General features: G+C 34.0%; 2 protein-coding genes across 3 annotated transcripts; both read left to right on the top strand.

Moving 5' to 3' along the window:
* Positions 1–818: 818 nt before the first annotated feature.
* Positions 819–4225, top strand: LOC306878737 (jupiter microtubule associated homolog 1-like; the record flags this gene model as incomplete). The annotated part of the gene is made up of 5 exons (XM_079431246.1): positions 819–874; positions 2302–2441; positions 2960–3069; positions 3196–3223; positions 4080–4225. 5 exons carry the CDS (start codon positions 819–821, stop codon positions 4223–4225), a joined length of 480 nt encoding a protein of 159 aa, XP_079287372.1.
* Positions 4226–10907: 6682 nt separating this feature from the next.
* LOC306879495 (uncharacterized protein) lies at positions 10908–18236 on the top strand. 2 transcript variants are annotated; one of them, XM_079432483.1, is made up of 8 exons: positions 10908–11022; positions 11985–12055; positions 12420–12731; positions 12895–13215; positions 13649–13774; positions 14800–14832; positions 15411–15466; positions 15634–18236. In XM_079432483.1, exons 2-8 carry the CDS (start codon positions 11992–11994, stop codon positions 15637–15639), a joined length of 918 nt encoding a protein of 305 aa, XP_079288609.1. In that variant the 5' UTR covers positions 10908–11022; positions 11985–11991; the 3' UTR covers positions 15640–18236. The 2 variants fall into 2 exon arrangements, with proteins under 2 accessions (XP_079288609.1, XP_079288610.1); XM_079432484.1 differs by having other exon boundaries at positions 10908–11038; positions 11961–12055; positions 15634–17335.
* Positions 18237–19830: the final 1594 nt, after the last annotated feature.

Raw genomic sequence — 19830 nt, 5'->3', positions numbered from 1 at the left:
AGCAGTTGTGGTTTACAAACACCTTGTAGAATAAAAAAAAAATTAACACGCAGGGCTCATGAAAAAAAATAATACTGATTTAGTGTTGCACTAAAGCTGTCACAAAAAAAAAAAAAATTATATTAAATATATAAATTGTTATTAATATGAAGTATATATTATAGGTTATTAAATGTATACATATTTAAGTTATACTATTTTTAAAAATAAGTAATAATAATCATTTTATTATTACGTGGATGATCAATAACTTGTTTTTGATGGTTGTTCTGAGCAGTTTAAATCGCCCGCTGTTCTTCAGGAAAAAATCCTCCAGGTACAGAATATTGTTTGACTTATTTTTTTTTTTCCTCTTCCCAGCAGAGAGTTATTTTGATTCTGCATTAAATACTTCAATATTACCAGAAGATAGTTTGCCGTCTTGAGCAATAGTGAGTGTTTGCACACTTTTTTTTATAGTTTTGTATGAGACCTTCGCCTCTATAATAATCCTTCTAAAGTTTAGAATAAAACCTGTAGACAGCTGAAGGACTCATACAAAACTAAAAGCAAACCGTTTTTGTGAAAATAGAGCCGCGGTAATTTAGAATCTAAACTAGAATCTTGTAAACTTCTCGCACACAGTTTGTCTGGCGCCGCCCCAGCGGTGAATCTGCAGAAGTGCAGCACTAATCTTGTCTAATGGGCGTGTACAGGAGCGCAGATTCAGCAGCAAGAGACTGGTGACCTGAGCAGGAGACGCTCTTTGTGGCTTGATGACAATACTCTGTCGAATATAGTTTGGGAAAAGCCGCGAACAGAAGCTTTGAGTGTTCAAGATGACGACCACCACCAATTACCAAGGCATGGACCCCACCGCGAGGAACAGCTCCAGGTGCTGATAGATGTCTGTAGGAAGATGATGCTCACGCGCTTTAGGTTGTAGCAAACAGCAAATTATTTAACCTTTGTGATGTCTAAAGACGTTATCTGAGATGTAATATTTCTGACAAAAGACGAAGTTACTCTCTATCTAAACGATATTTGCGTACAAACGGGTGGCGATGCTGATGAGAAATGAACACCATCTTGGGTACAAATACTGGGTTTTGGGATAAAAATGGTACGCACTAGCTCAAAGGAAAAAAGTTTATTGGATTTTAAAAACCCATCAAAGCAAATTTCTGGTTTGTAAAATGCCTGTTCTATTGTACCAACATGTGCATCTGAAAATCTGGTTAGCTAGCTATCTAGACACCTTTTTGGGGGATGCCAGAAGCGCGTGCTGCATATTTGAGGCATCTCTGTCGCTTTTCAAGTCAGCTCGATGTGAATTATAATGCTCCAAAATGCTGTCGTGGCAGGCAACTCGCAAGGGTTTGTAACACGGCCTCAACTGACTGCAGCATCCCCAAACGGAAAGCCATAATTAATGACATAATTGATGATTAATTAATAGGCTACAGCTTCTTTAATGCATTATGCCAGTCGTTTGTAAATCTGAAAGCAGTCCCTGTCCAGGTTTTCAGAGTACGGGAGGATGCTTGTGTGTGTATTTTGGTTGGGTGCGGTTCAGTTGGTGTAGTAAAGCATTTTATTACGCTTCCTGTTGTATCCGTCTTATTATTTCAATAACTGAATGCACTAACGACGTGAATCCTTCACCGTTTATCTGTCGTTTCATCTGTTAGACTGGTGGAGGGAGATTTATTTCAGCTTGCTGTTTTAGCTCAGTTCATTAAGGCTTTATTGGTATGAACATGAGGAATATTTTGATCAACAGAATATAATTAATAAGATAATAAAGCTAATTCAGTGCAGGTACATGAGGAATTGTGATATATTTACATTAATAGCCTATCAGGCCTTTTCTGCACAATTATATTTCGATAAAAAGATGGTTAACCCAACCCAAACTAATCTTATTTTCTCTCTACTAAAGCCACAATGTTTTTGTTTTGTTTGTTTTTTTCTTAAATGTGCGCTCAGTAGCTAATGTTACTTTACATTTTATCTGTAAAGGGAGCAAAAGGGCCTTTGATAATTATATAATCATACATTAAAATAAAATAATATGATGCTTACATGAGACGAGTATATTTCATAAAAAAAAAAAAAAAACTTTTGTTTTATTTACGCTTCATTGGTCAAGCTGACAGGGAATGAACAGTAGGATAAACATCAACAAAAGCAATGAACTTTTAAAATAAAAGTAAACAAGGGGCATTAACTAAATGAACTAAACAAAACTAGTGATCAGTTACAAAAATTACATTTTTGACAACATATTTTATCTTCTTGTGTTTTTGTTTTCTTTCCCAGAGTGCTGCGTCCCCCGGGTGGAGGTTCAAACATCTGCTTTGGTGCAGATGAAGAGAAACCTGTGAAAAAAAACAAAATGGCATCTAGTATATTTGCTGAACCTGACGACCCTCATGCCCATCGAAGGAACAATCCACCAGGTACTGTTTTATTGAATGATATCTCTTCTTTCGCCTCTACAATAGCATACTTCTAGGCAGTGTCATTCCCTTGCCTTTAAGTTAAACATTAGCGAAAAAGAATGAGAAATATTTGAATGATTCAAATCTTATACTTTTCAGAGATAAATGACTGGTCACTTGTGATATTAAGAAACCAAATACAGTTTCAGTTCCACATCTAAAAACTTGCTAGGTCTTGCAGATTCTTAAACACACAAAAGACTGCACAATGTGCTTAATTTTTGCTGTTTTTCTTTTTTTATGTACAATTTGTAACATAGGTTCACAGGTTGCCACGTGAGATAAGATTTTCAGATAATTTCATGTGTTTTTCTAAAAACACTACCTGACAAAAACATTTGTTATTTACAAGTCCTCCAGGTAAAGGAATAATTACTAAAGTGTACAATGAACAAAAAACAATGCATAGCCTGAACATCTGGGTATTTGCTATTGTTTATAACATCTATACACAGGAACTCTAATTTGTTTTAAAGGTGGGAAGCCTACAGGTGTGTTGTGTGGAGAACCATCTGCCCCTCTCAGAAGATGTACTGTTCAACCAGCCAATCAAAGTAACACCACAGTCGAAAATAATGTACCCGTGGTAAGATATGGAGACGATTTCATTCCTGAGTAAAAACAAACTTGTAACCTTGGATGGACTTTCATAATGACTTAAGTTTTTTTTTAAATAAATTATTGCTGAGAATGTGCTTTATTTTCTGCACAGAATGGTGAGGAAAACTCAATCACTGTTGGTGAGTGTTCTGATATATATTTGACATGTTTTGCTTTGCTTTTTCATTGAAAAATGTATATGTAGATGGCTTGAATACACATCTTGAACATGTTTGCTATAAGTTTTTATTTCATTTTGATCATTTTTGGAGGGCATAAGAAATGTCAGGGTGATACTGTCATATCAAAAGTTATGTAAACTAATATGCAGAAACATGCACGTGGATGCTCTTCTCTTAAAATATCCATTAATTTGATCTTTTTATGACAAAGCAAGGCCTAATTCGGGTTGTAAAATGTTCCTTCCCAAAAATAATAAAATGAATATAATTAAAATATTTATAAATAAATATTTCATGAAATTTTCAAAAACCAAAACTAACTTTATATTAAACATTAAATATCTAAATATTTGAAAATAATAATGAAGATGTGTACACATGTATTCAAGGTTCAGCATAAATAAGAGTACAAGAGAACTTAAGAACTCGGCACATTCTAGATGTTTTCAATATATTTTTAAAATACTTCAGATTTGGATCATTTTACTTAAGGCTGGAATACACTACCAACTTTTAAAATCTCAACAGATTTTAAAACATTAAGCATCATAAACTTTGGGCATCATACACTACACGACTGAGGATCATACACTACCAGACTTTTAAGTCTTTTACAGATTTAGACAGAAAAGTGTGACAAATAAAAACAATAGGTGTTCTAAAATCGGCTGAAAATAACAAACATGTTTGATATCCTCCGACTGGATGGAATCATAGTCTGACACTAAAAAAATCTGTGACCATCATACATTATGAAATCTGTCAACTCAAATCTGCAGACTGGCTCTGACTTTTGGCATTTTTATATTCACAGATAGCACAGAAGAACCTGAACCTATTCAGGAGCAGGATGACACACCAGCTCCACCTTGCCTCTCTGCAACAGAGCAGCCTGCAGCTGGGGTTTCTTCTGGCCGTAGAAACCCACCAGGGGGCAAATCCTCTCTCATCTTAGGCTAAAGATTTGCCTCACTTAAGGATAAGATCTGGGCCTATGTGAAACGAGCATCTCAGAGTAAACATGCTGTTCTGTGGTCAGTGCCCATCCTGCAAAACTATTCATAAAATGACATAAGCCACAAAGAACATATTAAGCGTGCCACAAGTCTCTGAGCTGTGATTTGTTCAAAGAATACCTTTGAATGTGTTAAGTGTTGGTCACTCAGTCTTGCCTTGACTAAGATCAGACCCTTAAGGAAAAACAGATCCCGGGTGTGCACTGCTACTCTCAGATACTGCAAACCATAGGCCAAAATATGCCATCAAATCTCCATTCAGTTTTATTTTATGAAATGTCTCCCTTACTCAGTGATTGTATCTCTTTTTTGTGTTAAGTTTCTGTCAGCACTTTATGAACTGTAGTGCCCAGTTTGTGGTGCCTCAGGCCTGCTGATTAAGACAAGGTTTGAATAATTCCATGTCTCATCCATCACTTATAAAAAAAAGTCTGAAACATTTGTGAATGTAAAGAAAAATGTACGAACCTTGATTCACTGATCGCTGAAGAGACATTTTGTACAAAATAACAAAAACACAACATTAAACACATACATTAAAGTTAAAAAGCAACAAACATGAGTGCAATGAAATATGACCTTCTAGTCACTAATATGTCTGCTAGAAAAAGGTGCATGTGAGCAAGCTGTTATTTATTTGTGTTTGTAAAAAAAAAAAAAAAGTTATGAAACGTACAAAAATACAAACAAACAGCCACAGTGTACAGTCATTTCATCTGATCTGTCATCAAGTATTCCAGATTCAACAAAAACATTGAAAGTTCTTATTGCCTTGTTATTTTTGACGTATGCCAAAAAAGGTGCTGTATTATTCTTTGACTCATTGGAGGAAGTGTGTAGCGGAGTCTGTTCATTTTTGTATGTACATGAGCTTTTCTCAAATAAAAAAAACAACTTTTTGTCTATTGTAATGAGAATAGAAACATTACTATTATCTAACATAATACCTTACCAGTGTTTCTTCTACTTTTCCATATTGATAATCCATATCCTGAAGCTTAGATAACAGTGTTTACATAGCAAGTCATAGTGAAAGGGAAAGCATCTCATAGTCACACACAAAGCCCTCAGGTCTACAGATGGCAGCAATGTCCCGTTTTAGGTCATTTGGTTTTGACGGCGGTTTTGTTGTTTTTTACTCAGAACCTACTTTCACATTGCAGTCTGTAGGGGGAACTATATATAAACTAGTGGTTGTCTGCTTTTACCACACTGTAGCCATATAAACATTTAACTTTTGACTAACAATGTGCTTCTTTTGGTTGACATTAAACATAGTCTCTAGATTTGACTATTTGTTCTAGTTTTAGCATGTGATAGTCTATGTTGTTGTTGTTAGTAGACTAATCTGAGCTAGAAAAAGTGTATTTTGGCACTTACATGAAATTAACAAATAGCATACTGTATATGCCAGTAGCTCACTTGTGCATGCATAGCCCTTGATCATTAACAAAGATTAAGTAATGAGATAATTAGATAAAATAATGTGCAACTGTTGTAATTTGCTAATTGTGTCTCTTTGAAATATTAACTTAATTGTAATAATGTGTTATGCAGTGATTTCAATGTAAGATAGCCTTGTAGAGCCTCTTACTGTTTTATCAACACAATGAAGACACAGGTGTAATAAAAGGAGTTTTATTAACAAAAGAACAGACCAGAGTAATGAAAAACTTCAGTTTCTCTTTTCATAAGATAATGCCAATAGTAACATCCAACTGAAACACTTGCATTTACAAGCTCACTTGTGCATGCATAGCCCTTAATCATTAACAAAGATTAAATAATGAGATAATTAGATAAAATAATGTGCAACTGTTGTAATTTCCTAATTGTTTTTCTTTGAAAATGTTAACTTAATTGTAATGTGTTATGTAGTGATTTCAATGTAAGATAGCCTTGTAGAGCCTTTTCACCTCGGCCACATTTTTAATGTTGTGAGCTCATGTCACAACCCTAGAAGGCATACTCAGTAATGAATTGTGATTTTAAACCATTTATTTGATTAATTTTTAAGTTACAGTAAAATGACTGACTTAAAAATATACTCATTAACCCAAAAAACTACTTAACTACAGTAAAGAAAAAAAGGGAAAGAGAAGTGGTGTGTGGCCATGGTGACCCATACTCGGAATTTAACCCATCCAAGTGTACACACAGTAGTGAACATACACCCGGAGCAGTGGGCAGCCAATGCTGCGGCGCCCGGGGAGCAGTTGGGGGTTTTGTGCCTTGCTCAAGGGTCTCACCTCAGTCGTAGTATTGAGGGTGGAGAGAGTGTTGGTTATTCACTCCCCCCCACCTACAATCCCTGCCGGACCTGAGACTCAAACCCACAAACTTCAGGTTAGAAGTCCAACTCTCTATCCATTAGGCCACGACTGCCCCCTAATGTGAGTAGTTGTAATTTGTTACCTCCACCACTATATCGAACGGTGATTAAACTGACTTGGAACTACCTGTGCATTAAAAGGTTTCAATGCAATCCTGCTAGCCAATCAGAATCGAGTGTTCAGCCAGACCATGGTATAATATTATAGAATTTTTTAGAAAAAGCAAACAAAGTAATTTCTAAAACTGAACAATGAAATACAGCTTATTGTAAATGCCCCCCCCCCCATAAAACACTTTATACATAATATTCCCTTTTAATTTTTAATTGGACTAAAATGCATTGTTAAAGCTCTAAAAATGTCTTAAGATCAGGGATTGTCAGCTCTTTAAACTTAACAAACTATATGTAAAAAACCCTTAATTTGACATTAGTACAAAGTGCATAGAAACAGTCATGAAAGTGTACGCTCTTTATGTAGCTACACCTAATTTAACTTTTTTTTATTTAATTAATATTAATTATAAGCACTTTATTATAGGCCCTAATTTTGGAAGTACACTCAAAGTGCACTTTTATTATGCACTGGGAATCATGTCCTAGTTTCAACACAAAAAAGGGCAAAGAAACAGCCCCTGCCTATGAGCCTTTTCTTTGCCTTTTCTTCTTGCCTTGTGTTAAGACTTGTAACGTGTTATGACATGAGGCGAAACTGGGAGAACAAGAACAAATGTAAACACTATCAACAAAAACCTTTGTAATAATGAAACGAAACTTTAAAATAAAAGAAATGCATAACCCAGAGATGAAACATAACCATGACAAATGGAACATTTAGCTCAAAGTTCGATTAAATCTAGCTTTGATTGCATTAACGTTTAATGCATATTTTCACCTTTCAATAATTGGTGGACTCTTCAAGTGTCGCCATGTATCTGTAAGGGTTCCTGAGCCTATGTTTCAAATATACAGGCTCATATTATATTCATATTGCTGTTAAAATTAATTAACAGAAACAGGCACCTTTACGTTTGCATTTAAACATACTGTCAAAAATAACTTAAGATTATTTAAAGCATATGTTCTCTCTTTATTAAAGAACAAAAATCCAGCTTTGAATGGTTACTAGGGCCTAATATTTGCAAGCTTGAATGTCAACCTACAGTAGGAAATGCTCTTCAGACATGTTATCAGATGGCTTATCAAAAATATCTTTACAACCACCTTAAGTTAATGAATAGTGTCAGATTACATGACAGTTAAACAGGAAAAGTTAGTTTACACCCATCTTTATGCAAGATTTAGTCTCTGACACTTATCTTTATGTTTTAGTTACATCCTCATATTACTAAAACGTTCATCTTCAAGGCTCAGTTTTACTTTCCATCTGACTGGAACACTGAGCAATTTTTGTAAATGTATTTTTACATATATACGTATTTATTTGTGTTACGTAAAAGCTTTGTTTGTTTTTTGTGTGGTTTTTTTCACATTAAAGCCAAAATTCCATAAAGTTACATAAGGTCATGTACAGAATGAGACAAACAAGGGACTTAAAGACATGCAATGGCAAAAAAATGCTCAGAAAAAGAAAATAATGATGATGATAATAATAATAATAAACATAATAGTCTCCAAAAATGCTAAACAATTTAATAGTGGACTTCACACAAGCTGACCTTTATTGATTTATTTTAAACGAGGGACTTAATATTTTTTGTTTGTTTGTTTGTTTGTTTTACTTTTGAATACTATGTCTTTTTCTTTATCATTTGACTAAATATATTAGTTTGTTGGAATTTATTTGAATTGATTTCTTATCGGAAAAGTATGTTTGTTCTGTATTTATTAAAATAATGGGAAAATTTAATGCAACATTTCAGTATTATCACACTACACACAATGGACAAATTATAAGACTGAGAGACAGTTTCAAAAGAATATATTAATTATTGATTTGAGAGTCCACTCCAAAGGATAGAGCTGATTACTGAGAGGAAATGTAAAATAAGTTAACTTATAAATGAGATTACGTTATGTATGTGGGGTTCTTTTAAATGATCATACTTTTTTCCCCCCATTTTGAGTCATTTTTCATAAATGTTGAAGACATTTTTCCACGTATAATATTTGTTGTTTGTGTGGTTCTGTGGTAGTTTTTCAGTTTTTCCAGACAGTGGGAACAAAAACAAATTTGTTGGTTGAGAATCTAGTTAAAAACCAGTGTATGCTTTATACAGCACTTATTTTAAGACTTCACCTCTATTTACTCCCAATAATAAGGACATTTGGCAATTAATGGAAACACGTTATGAAAAACCAGGGGACTGTTGGACCTCAGATACTGCTGGGTTTATTTTGTTGATCTAGTCTTCTTTCAAGTAGGCGTCAAAAACAAGTTGTTATGATGAAACCAGCTGCTGGACTTACAAAATACAATGAAACAACATGGAAAATATAAACAAGAGCACATTGATCAACACCAGAGAGGGCAAGCAAGAGCACTCAAAGTACAAGTAGGATGAAGATGGAAGTGATTAGAAGCCCAGGAAAGTAAGAGTGAAAAGTGAGGACATGACACTATTTAGTGAAAAGATCAATATTTTGCGTGTTTATGTGTAGAAGTTCACAAATCCCAAATGTCAATCCCCATATGAAAATGTCATCATTTGCCTTCAAAATTCTTGCAATGAATGAATCCTTTTCTCAGTCCACCCCCAGATGTAACTTTGCAGCTGTGAGAGTATTCTCAAGACCTCATGAGGAAATGATCCAAAGGAACAAATACATACTTCATAGAGTGTCAAAAGTGCATTAATAATAAAAGCTTAATTTACTGAACATTAATTACAAGGATATTTAGCAAGAAAAATAAGCTTATTTATTTGATTAAATTAAGCATGTCACCACATTGCTTTACAATGACAAAAAAGATTCTGTGGTGAAGTAAATTGTCACTGTGTATTGTGTAACAAATACTGAAGTCTCTGTGTTTGGGTCAGTGCCGCATTGCTACAGTAATTATGCACATATGGTGTCTACATGCTAGCTATTGTATTATTTGCTTAGATGTTTGCTTAGAACACATATGCTTTAAAACCATGGTTTAATTCAGTGCTATATTGAGTAAAATCAAAGTATTGCCAAGTAAGTAAAATATAATCAAATTTTTACTGGCCAAGCTAAAGTGAATTATTTAAAAAAATTTGATAAAAATTTCATTATTAAAAAAAAAAAAAAAAAAAAAGTTAAGGTTGTATTATAGGCGGTCAAAAGAGGTTATTAAATAAATTGCAATAGATTTACTATGTTTCACAGGTTACAATCATAAGTCATTTAATAAAACAGGAAAATCTTGATCTGTGTGCTAAGGATTTTGGGCACAATGCACTTTTAGTACACAGTGTTATGAAGAAATCAGTCAAATTATATATACTAAAATAAGTTGGCTTTCTGAGATCAGACAGAGTTGTGTAGTTTACTTCAATTGGTGAAGTAAGGAGAAAAGGACAATATAAAAATATTTATAGCATTATAACATTACTTTTAAAACCCGGCTAACAACCAGTTTGACAGGACTTTGAATAGATGCTGTGTGGAATAGCCTAGTCGTATGTGCTTTTTTTCTATCCAGTTTCCCACTCTTCAAGGCCAGAAGTTGCTATCTTTTTGATTGTTACAATCATTCGTATTTTAACTCAAAACATATTTAGTGGAAAAGTACAGCTCTGGGTCATCCTAGGCCTACACAGCGGCACAGATGAGAAAATAAAACAATAGCATAAATATGAACAAGCAGTTAAAAAAAAATCAGTTTATTATTATTATAGCTCATATTTTAATAACAATATTAATACATTTATTTTTATATAGCGCCTTTAAAAGTTCATTCTCAAAGCGCTTTACATCTAAAAGGATACAACGTTTAAAAGAAAAAAGTACACACCAAGTAATAAAAATCGACCCAGATGACTGTAAAGGGAAAATAAAACAGTAGCCATGCGATATTACTGAGTTATTAGAGTTCATTAAAACAAATAATAATAAAAAAAATGCTAACGCAAGTCTCCTTATTTTTTTTTTTTTTTTTACTTCAAACATATGAATAAACGTTGACAGCCACACGTAACTTTGCCATCAAAATTATACTTGTTATTTGGTTTTATTGTAGGCTATATAGGCTATAAATATGTTTTGTGTTTCTGTTGAAATGGCGCGAGTATTTTATTAAAAACGAATTGAAAAGGAATAATAAAGGGTTGTATGTAAAACCATAATTGATAGCCTGTATGTGTGGCTAAAACAGTAATATTGAAAGTGAAAGCAGCTCAGCTTGACACAAAGACTGTCCTTCGTGCTTTGTTCGGTTGTTTTTCCCTCTCCTTGCGCATTTGAAGAGCATTTAGACAGTAAGTTTTCTCTACTGTTTTGGTCTAAATCCGATTGTGTTATATTTGAATATTCATTAGCATGAACTTTTTTTTATATAAGCAATGGTTTAAACCTTAAGTAAAACCTGATATAAAAAATGAGGTCAAATACCGCTTAGAATAACTAAAAGAGAGCGGGAGATTTGGGCACATAAGGACGTGTATCTCTCTCTTATGATTATTTGTCGAGAGCGATGGCTCTTATATGTGGTATATTCTATTAATGCGAACACTGAACTGTTCACGTATATCCTAAAACCTGTTTGTGCGCATGCATTCAGATACATCTTCATAACAACAGTAAACTTTAACACTAAAATATAACACGTTGGCTTAACTCTGGCTCGGTGAACTATTGTTTATTCTTTAATATATAAATCAATAATTTTTCATTTAGTGGTATAAAGTCAATAGCCTACTTTGTGAAACAGAAGAATTATAGCTACAAGGAAACAAAAAGTTATCTGCTAAGAAACAATAGGATTATCAAGGAAAATATAAAGAATATGGCCAAAACTTAGAATGAAGCTGCAGAACAGACTAGTTTATGGAGAATGACCAATTCTATAAATTTTATTTAATGTGGATATTGATGTAAATTCACAAAGAAACATTTGCACATACTTTTTTGTTTGTTTGTTCTGAAATCACTATCAGTAGTAAGAATACATCTTTCTATATCTTTTCAACTGTAATCAGTTGCTTATGCGCATCATTTTCTGATTAAGAACCATATTCTGGATTTAGAATATGGAAGGTCATCTACCATCTGTAATTTTTTTTTTTTTGCAATTAAATATTCTTGTCCACGATTCCTGAAACCCAGTCCAAAATTGTTCAATATTTACAGAGATAGGGTTCAATCTCAGCAAGTACACACACACACACACACACACATAAAAATGGTTATTGTTAAGTCTATTTTTTACTTTTCATTTCAGAGTAATCATGTCTTCAGTGAAGGTTATGCTTGTAGTTTCTCTCTTCATCCCTGCTGTGAGGCCCAGTTCAGGTACGTGCTTTAATACACAGATTAATTGTGTTTGCTGTTGAGTGTTAAAAGGAACTTTTGGGTTTAAGGAATAGGAACACAATATAATTTTCACAATAATATTTGTACCCATGTTACTAGAGATTATGACTGTTGTGCTTACAGCAGTTTATGTTCCAGGCTCAATATTAGTTAAGTGCATTATACTGTTAATTATTTTCTGTGGTTAATCAACAGCATGCCACAGATTATGTCAGGAGAACGTTACTTGTATAAAACCATGAACATTCTTTTAATTACAAATATGTAAACTGCATGAAATTTGTTCTGCTTCCTCTGAAGTACCACAATCCAAATTTTATTTTTGTTATTTTGTGTTCAACAGATTTGTTTCAATTGGAATGCCTACCCACAGTTGGAATTTTTACTCAGACCACAGTTATCAGATGCTTTTTCAAAAAGACCAACGATATTAACATAGTTGCAGTTTATTTATCAAAAGCTGAACAGAAAGAACCATGTTTTTCTCAAGAAGATTCAAAAAGATCAGGAGATCCACGCTTTAGTCTTGAAAACTTTGCAGTGGGTCCATCTCTGCAAATATCTGACACAATGTTTTCTGATGAGGGCGAATATGTGTATCGTGTTGTAACGGACGTTGGTGTTAAAGAAATACAACTTAGCATCAGTGTCACAGGTGAGATTAAATTTCTTTAGTCATATAAAACTATAAAACTAACATAACATAAAACTAACATATAAAACTATATATATATATATATATATGACTAAAAATACATACAAGCACACTGCCTTGCAAGAGTCTTGGTACTCATCATTGTTTTTCTTTCTCAATAAAGCGAAGTACAAAGATCCCTTCACAAGCACATGGCCTGAATATGTAACAGATGGAGGACCTGTCAGCCTTTACTGCAATGCTACTGATGGATACCCAGAAGGCTTCATCCATTGGTTTGACCGTTCTGGAGCCAACTGGACCATGAATGCAGAGCTGATAAAAAAAGACCCCAAGGACATCAACGGTGTAAAATCTGTGGCTTTGTCTAGCAAACTGGAATTCAAGTCTATCAACTTGGGCCTGGCTCCATTTAGATGCATCATCTTTAATAGCAAATATGTACAAGATGGAGAAAGCACACTGAAGATCACATCTGCTATAAGTAATCAAGCTTAATTTTCTTGTTATCTCTATTAGCGCTTATTTTACATAGCAAGCACTTTGTGCAACAAAGATGATCTGCTGAAAATATCTACTATTATGTCTAGACGCATGTCAACTCAGAGTTGGCAGTAGCACCATTTAAGGAGTGTTTACATAATTATATTTGTAAAACACATTGATATTTGAATTGTATTATACTGCACAATTTCACTGGTATCATTGGACTCTATATTTTGCTTAGCAATGCAATTTACAGTAGTGCAATAAAGGACTGACACTGCATCACAATAGTCTACTAGAGATATCTCAGGTTACTAAATTCTAAAACTGCCAGTTGTACTGAGGATAATCTTGTAGTACGTTATATATTTACACAGCACTGTCAGGGAGAATCTGTGCTGGTGTGAATTATATGTATTTTGCTTTTCCAGGTGATGATAACAAGGATTCTTCTGGATCTAATACAACAAACATTGTCGCTGGTGTGATGGTCATTGGATCGCTTATTGCCGGCCTGCTGTTTGCTCTGTTGATTTTCAGAAAAAAACAAATTCAGAGTGAGTATACCTTTGACATTCATTCTAAGGGTAACAAATTGACTACTTTTATTTACTCTTATTTTATATAACATACACATTTCAGTGATTATGTATGCAGGAGGGATTTCTGTAAAACAAAGACTTTTTATTTGCTTACTTATTTGGTAGTCAAAGGGGAAGTGTGGCCATGCTTAAATTTAGAAAGAACAAGCCTCAGCACAGCTTGTGTCAGGGAATTTGCGTGTTACTGAAAGACTTCAACTAGCATAGATTTACTTCCTTATCATGATTTGCTAAATGTATTTAGACATAACATGACTGTCAGTTTGTTTGTTTGGGTTAAACTGCAGTCAACTACGTTTTGTGAAGTGGTGTTTTCACTTCTCTATAATTCTTGACTTATTTTTTGTGAAGTGATGTTTTCACTTCTTTACAGTTCTTTACTAATGCACACAGTTTCTGCCAATCTCTTGTTAATCTTGAGTACCTATAGAGTAGTATTGAATCCTTCATATTTCCCAAGAGTCTTATCAGATTTATAAAAGAAAGATAAAGTTGTACCGCTTCTCTCCGAAAAGTGTTGGCGGCGCTAAAGATTCACGAGCAAGTGCAGCTTTTGTGAAGCAATTGTCACAAGCTGTGACGTGGACATAACTAAAACAGGGACAAAAATTTTATGGACTTAAATATGGCTAATGAATTAATGAATGAAGCATGTTGATGGGTGTGCTCTTGCTCTCGACTGGTTGATGTGTGTATGCGCTCTTCCGGGAGAAATGCCCATACAAGGAATTCCGCCCTTTATGATGTCATACATACTCGGGAAAAAAAGATTCTGAAACTTATATGAACCCTTAAGCAGTGACTTTGGGACAGGAATACTCTGGAATATAACTAACTCACTTTTTGAGACTTTGGTCATGTTTAGCATGAGAATCCAATAGTGTAAATAAGTCAGAATGCATGAAATAACATTAGACATCCCCTTTATATATTTGACAGTCAGTAGTGATATCATAACTTTGCACTTAATTTATTCACAGATGGTAGACGACCTTCTGCCCATCCTATTATAGGTATGTTCAAATTGTGTGATTTTTTTATTCTTAAAAGTGGTGTTTGGTTAAAAATCTTTTCTGTAAGACATTTTTGTTACTGTTTCAACTGGGCCTGTTAGTTGCACATTGGAATTTTTTTCTCCATGAGGATAATTTGTTTTCGCTTTTCCAGCCAGATGTTTAATCTGAGTTACAATCTGTCTAGATTTATCTGAAAGCATATTTTGTGGGAAAGTACAGAAACTCTGGGTCATTCTGATGGGAAACAGATATAGCTCTCTCTCTCTCTCTCTCTCTCTCCTTCTCCCCCCCCCCCTCTCTCTCTCTGTCTCTTACTTTCACTCTCACTCTTACTCTTTTTCAGCTGCTCATATGAGGGAATGCTGGAGTGGGATATCTGCATAGTTTATCTGGCACAGATTTTAAGATAATTGTCCTTTCTCACACAACTCTCTTTTTCTGGGCTTGGACCTGGTACTTAAAGTGCTGTAGCTTGTGCAACCCCTGTGACTGAAAACAAATACTGTATAGACTGAGCTAATACATTTAAAAAGTTCTTATCAATGATTAATATATGAAATGTTGTTATTAAATAGGTTATGAAAAAGGAAGGGCTGATGATGATGAGGATCTGGAAAATGGTGGCAAGCAGGTAGGCCCACAGTTCACATTTGTGTTTAGGCTTAGAACAAAACAATACTGCACACAGTTTAATATTATTTAATAGTTAAAAGTTTGTTTATTTGTTATGGTCTATAAGTTCAGTTATATGACTGAAATTTTCACTTTCTGTTTGTCTTTTTTGTGTTTTTATTTTAGACTTGAGAAGCCTCTGCAGTTGAAATTGAATCTATAAGCCCTGATTTTCATACTGAGGTCAGTGCAGCAGCCATTTGACGGAAACAAAAGTGAAGCCATAAGGAAAAAGGAAGCTGTTGCAGTAATGACAGACTTAATCAGTTCTCTTTACATTTACAATCAAATGTGGGTTTAGAGATTGTGTACACTAATAACTGTCAATTTGATTACTATATCAATGTAAACACATTATTAAAGAGTTTCTTGGAGATTTGCTGAAAATTATAAGATTTTTGCAAAGTGTTTTTTTTTTTCAAGGTTAATGTAAAATTGGTTAAATATGTCAACGACTTTATGAGTAACCAGCTTATACAAATAACAGGAAGCAATGTTATTACTGTTTCATTTTTGTTCTGCTTTCTTAAACCTGGTCAGAAATCATAAATCATTATTCAAGGCTATTTTAACAAATTTAACAAAATGACAGCTATAATTTTCAGCAATATGAATAATATCCAAATCTAAATATAGTTTTGTAAACACTGTTCCATCTAGGAAGTTTCTCCTCACTACTGTCACTTTTGGTTTTACTCACTGAGGGTTTTTTGGTCATATTTTTCTGTGAAGCATCTTATTAACAATATTAATGCTTATTAAGTAAACGTTATACAAATACATTTGAATTAAATTTAGCTTCTCAGCTTTATACATCAAGCATTCATAATGTTAATGCAAAATTTTTTTATAAATTATGTAAAATTTTATGGAATTGTGTCTGTACTGCTGCCATTGTATCACTGGTCGCTTATGCTTCACCTCAATGATAATTCAACTTTAAACGTTAATTTAACGGTGAAGTGAATGATGCATGATTTGTAATGTGGAGATTTTTCAGCAAGTACAGCAACTTTGAATAAAACTGTGTACCAATAGGAGGAGTAGTTTGTGTTAATACAAGGGATGTCGTGGTTTTGAAGCAGCAGGGGTCATGCTTAAGGATCTGTGTGTTTTCTCTCTTTATTTGCAATAAAACTATGAAAGATATGCCTGTTTGTAAAATGTAGTATGTAAAATGCAGAGAGACCTTGAATCTTTAAGAACTTTTGTATTTCTTGTTTTGTTTTTAACCTTACTGTTTTAAAATAATAATAATAAAAAAATATTTTGTCTTCTTGCTATCTTGTTAAAAACATGAGGCAGTGGGATATCTTCCATGGAACAATGTATAACATTCTAGTTTTACAGTATAACTAACTGACCTAGTTTCTTTTTAGACCTAGTTTTTTAATGGTTATTTGTAACACTGTACAATAAGGTCTCTTTTGTTAACTTAAATTAATGCATTGTCTATTAATAATACTAACAGTTAATAATACAGAACAGATTAAATGAGTACACCCTTTCTGAACATAAAGACATACTGCATTTCTACAGTATTTCTTAATTATCACTGTTACCCTACAATTTGTGGGACGATCAACATTTAAATATTTTAAACATACTTAATAAAAAGAGAAATATCATAATTTTCAAAATAAGTAAATTAGGCAATTTTGCTTAAATGAAGGGTTGCAAAGATGAGCACACCCTTGATTAAATTCTACATGCATTTAACTTGGTCTTTGTTTGTATTTGAATGGAGCTTACGCATTTGTATTTTTTCAGTCCTGATAAAGGTATGTGCACAAACTTGTTGGCATAATAAAAGATTGCTTTTCCTATTCATTCTTTTATTTCTCTGTTCCACAAATTTTGCTAGCTTACATTCAAGAAGTACTTTTAATTTTCCAATGTACCTTGTTGGTTTTGTGAAGTTGCACCAGAATAACTTCTCAAGACATGTTGAAAAATGTGACGAACAATGCAGAAAATGAGATGAGGGTAGCATCTTCTGTTTTAAAATTTTGCATTACATCTGTGAATCAAATAACCATTGGGACAGCACAACTCCCCCACACCTTCTGGACTCAGAAATGCCTTTATGAGAACTTTACTATCACCAAACTTAACTGTGGCACTTCTCACCACTGCTCCCCTGGATGCTGTTAGATCCAAAATTATTAACTTGGCTTCAAGAGACCAGACTGTGGATTTCCCAGAAACTTCATTTTGTTAATATGAGCTTTATAAAGGCTAAATACATATCTTTTTATTTGGTCACAGGTACTTCCTTTGTGAATAATAATAATAATACAAAAAAAACATTTCACTGCTGGGTCTGACTGTGTTAGATGAAACAGTCACTCAGCTCATAGCTTTCGCCAGCTTTGAGAAACTTGTTTGCCATTTTCCTGTTCTGATCTGAAAACAAAAGCTGGAATAATTTAGCTCCCTAAATATAGTCTATTGTCTTTTTGTCTATCTATTGTTTTCACTTCTTTATTTAGTTATCTTTGGTTTGTCACTTGTCATCCTGTCTGTGCACTAGAAGCTCTTCCTGATTCTGATTCTGGCAAGCTGCATTTGTGTATTACTTTTGCTACTACTTTCACAATGACAACAATGTAATCCTCATGACCTCATAGATGTAACATATGCCATTGTTTGTGCAAAGAAATAAGTCATCTGACATTTGTCTCTGAAGTGGTTCGATTACTGTCAGCATTAAAGGAATAGTTCACCTCAAAAATGAAAATTCTGTTATCATTTACTCACCTTCATGCCATTCCAAACCTGTATGAGTTTCTCTCTTATGTTCAACATAAAAGAACATATTTTGAAGAATAATGGTAGGCTGATCAAACAGTTGATGGCCCCGTTGACTTCCATAGTATTTCTTTCCCTATTATGGAAGTCAATGGGACCAACAACTGATTGGTTCTTCAAAATTCTTCAAAATATCTTCTTTTGTGTTGAAGAAAAAGAAACTTATACAGGTTTGGAACGACATGAGGGTGACTAAATGATGACGAAGTTTAGTTTTTGAAGTGAACTATTCTTTTAAGTCTAAGATTAATTGAATAGGCTATAGTACTTTTAATTGTCAAGAAATAATTTATGCTTTTGTTATGAATGCGGTCTCTGCAGAACAAAAGTACCCGTTTCTAACTTTGTGGGTGTTTACAAACTGGTGGATGTTTCTATTATGCAATGAAAATGATGCCCCTTACTTGACCCCACCCCTAAGCAAATCCCTGTGATGTGAGCCAATCAGGTAACATGGTTGAAAACGCCCCTCTGTTTTGGCCTCGCCCACTGATCTGGTAATTCCCATTACTATCCTGCAGAGACCTGCTATTGGTGAGGGTCAGGATTATGGGTGGGGTTAGAATTAGGCTAGTTGCTTATACAAGGGTGGGAAAACATAGTTGAACACCCCCCTCCACACAGCTCTCTCAAAGGAGAAAGGGTAAGAATGCTACAAAATTTCTAGAAATATTTTCTGAACATTTAGTGCTACCTCTCAGTTTTTATTAATCTGTTTCTCAATAGAAGTAATAAAAATAATGTGAATTAAGTTACATCGCTACCGTATCTTGCTAGTTAGCTAAGCATTAAACAACTAAGATCTAAACTGCTAAATAACATATTTTAGATTAAAGTAATATCAGTTTTGTCTCGTTTTAAATAAACACTAAAAGCTGAGATGAAAAAAAAATAACTTAAGAGTAATACTTTTGCTCAAATGTTTAAATGTTCAATAATCCCTTCAAAGATTTTTGGAAAGGGGAACTAAGGTAAACTGAGCACTTGTTTTCAAACTGAGGTCAACAATGCCACCTACTGACTCAACCAAAAATGGTAGATATGTTTTGAAGGCTAAAACCAGTGTTGGGAAGGTTACTTTGGAAATGTAATAGGCTACAGATTACAAGTTACCCTACTTAAAATGTAATAAGTAGTGTAACTTTTCAATTACTTTATTAAAGTAATGTAACTGATTAACTGTGTGCACTTGGATGGGTTAAATGCAGAGCACAAATTTCGAGTATGGGTCACCATACTTGGCCACACGTCACTTTCACTAAATTCGTTTATGTCTGGCTGCGCAAATCATGCTTTCTGAATGAGGGACAATTCAAGGCAGGTTTTGTTAATAAGTTAAAACTCAAGGATGTATCAGCACCCACTGTTCATGATCCAGCTGCTTCTTCAGAAGAAGTAAGTGTCACGGTGCACACAGCAGGGAGGAACAAGGAACACGCAGACGAGGACATAACTCAAAACACAGTCTTTACTTTAGACATCAGGACAAGCCAAGGCAAACACAGAAATCAA

The sequence above is a fragment of the Barbus barbus genome (assembly GCF_936440315.1).
Source record: "Barbus barbus genome assembly, chromosome: 13".
NCBI classification, from domain to species: domain Eukaryota; kingdom Metazoa; phylum Chordata; class Actinopteri; order Cypriniformes; family Cyprinidae; genus Barbus; species Barbus barbus.
The sequence above is the reverse complement of the archived record's forward strand: the minus strand, read 5'-3'. Positions and strand labels throughout refer to the sequence as shown.

Bases quoted from the DNA above. Each gene is read 5' to 3' on its own strand.
- LOC306879495 (XM_079432483.1), top strand. From the start codon at position 11,992: ATGTCTTCAGTGAAGGTTATGCTTGTAGTTTCTCTCTTCATCCCTGCT. The intron at 13,216-13,648 runs GTAATCAAGCTT...TTGCTTTTCCAG, and splicing joins GAAGATCACATCTGCTATAA to GTGATGATAACAAGGATTCT. The intron at 14,833-15,410 runs GTATGTTCAAAT...GTTATTAAATAG, and splicing joins TTCTGCCCATCCTATTATAG to GTTATGAAAAAGGAAGGGCT.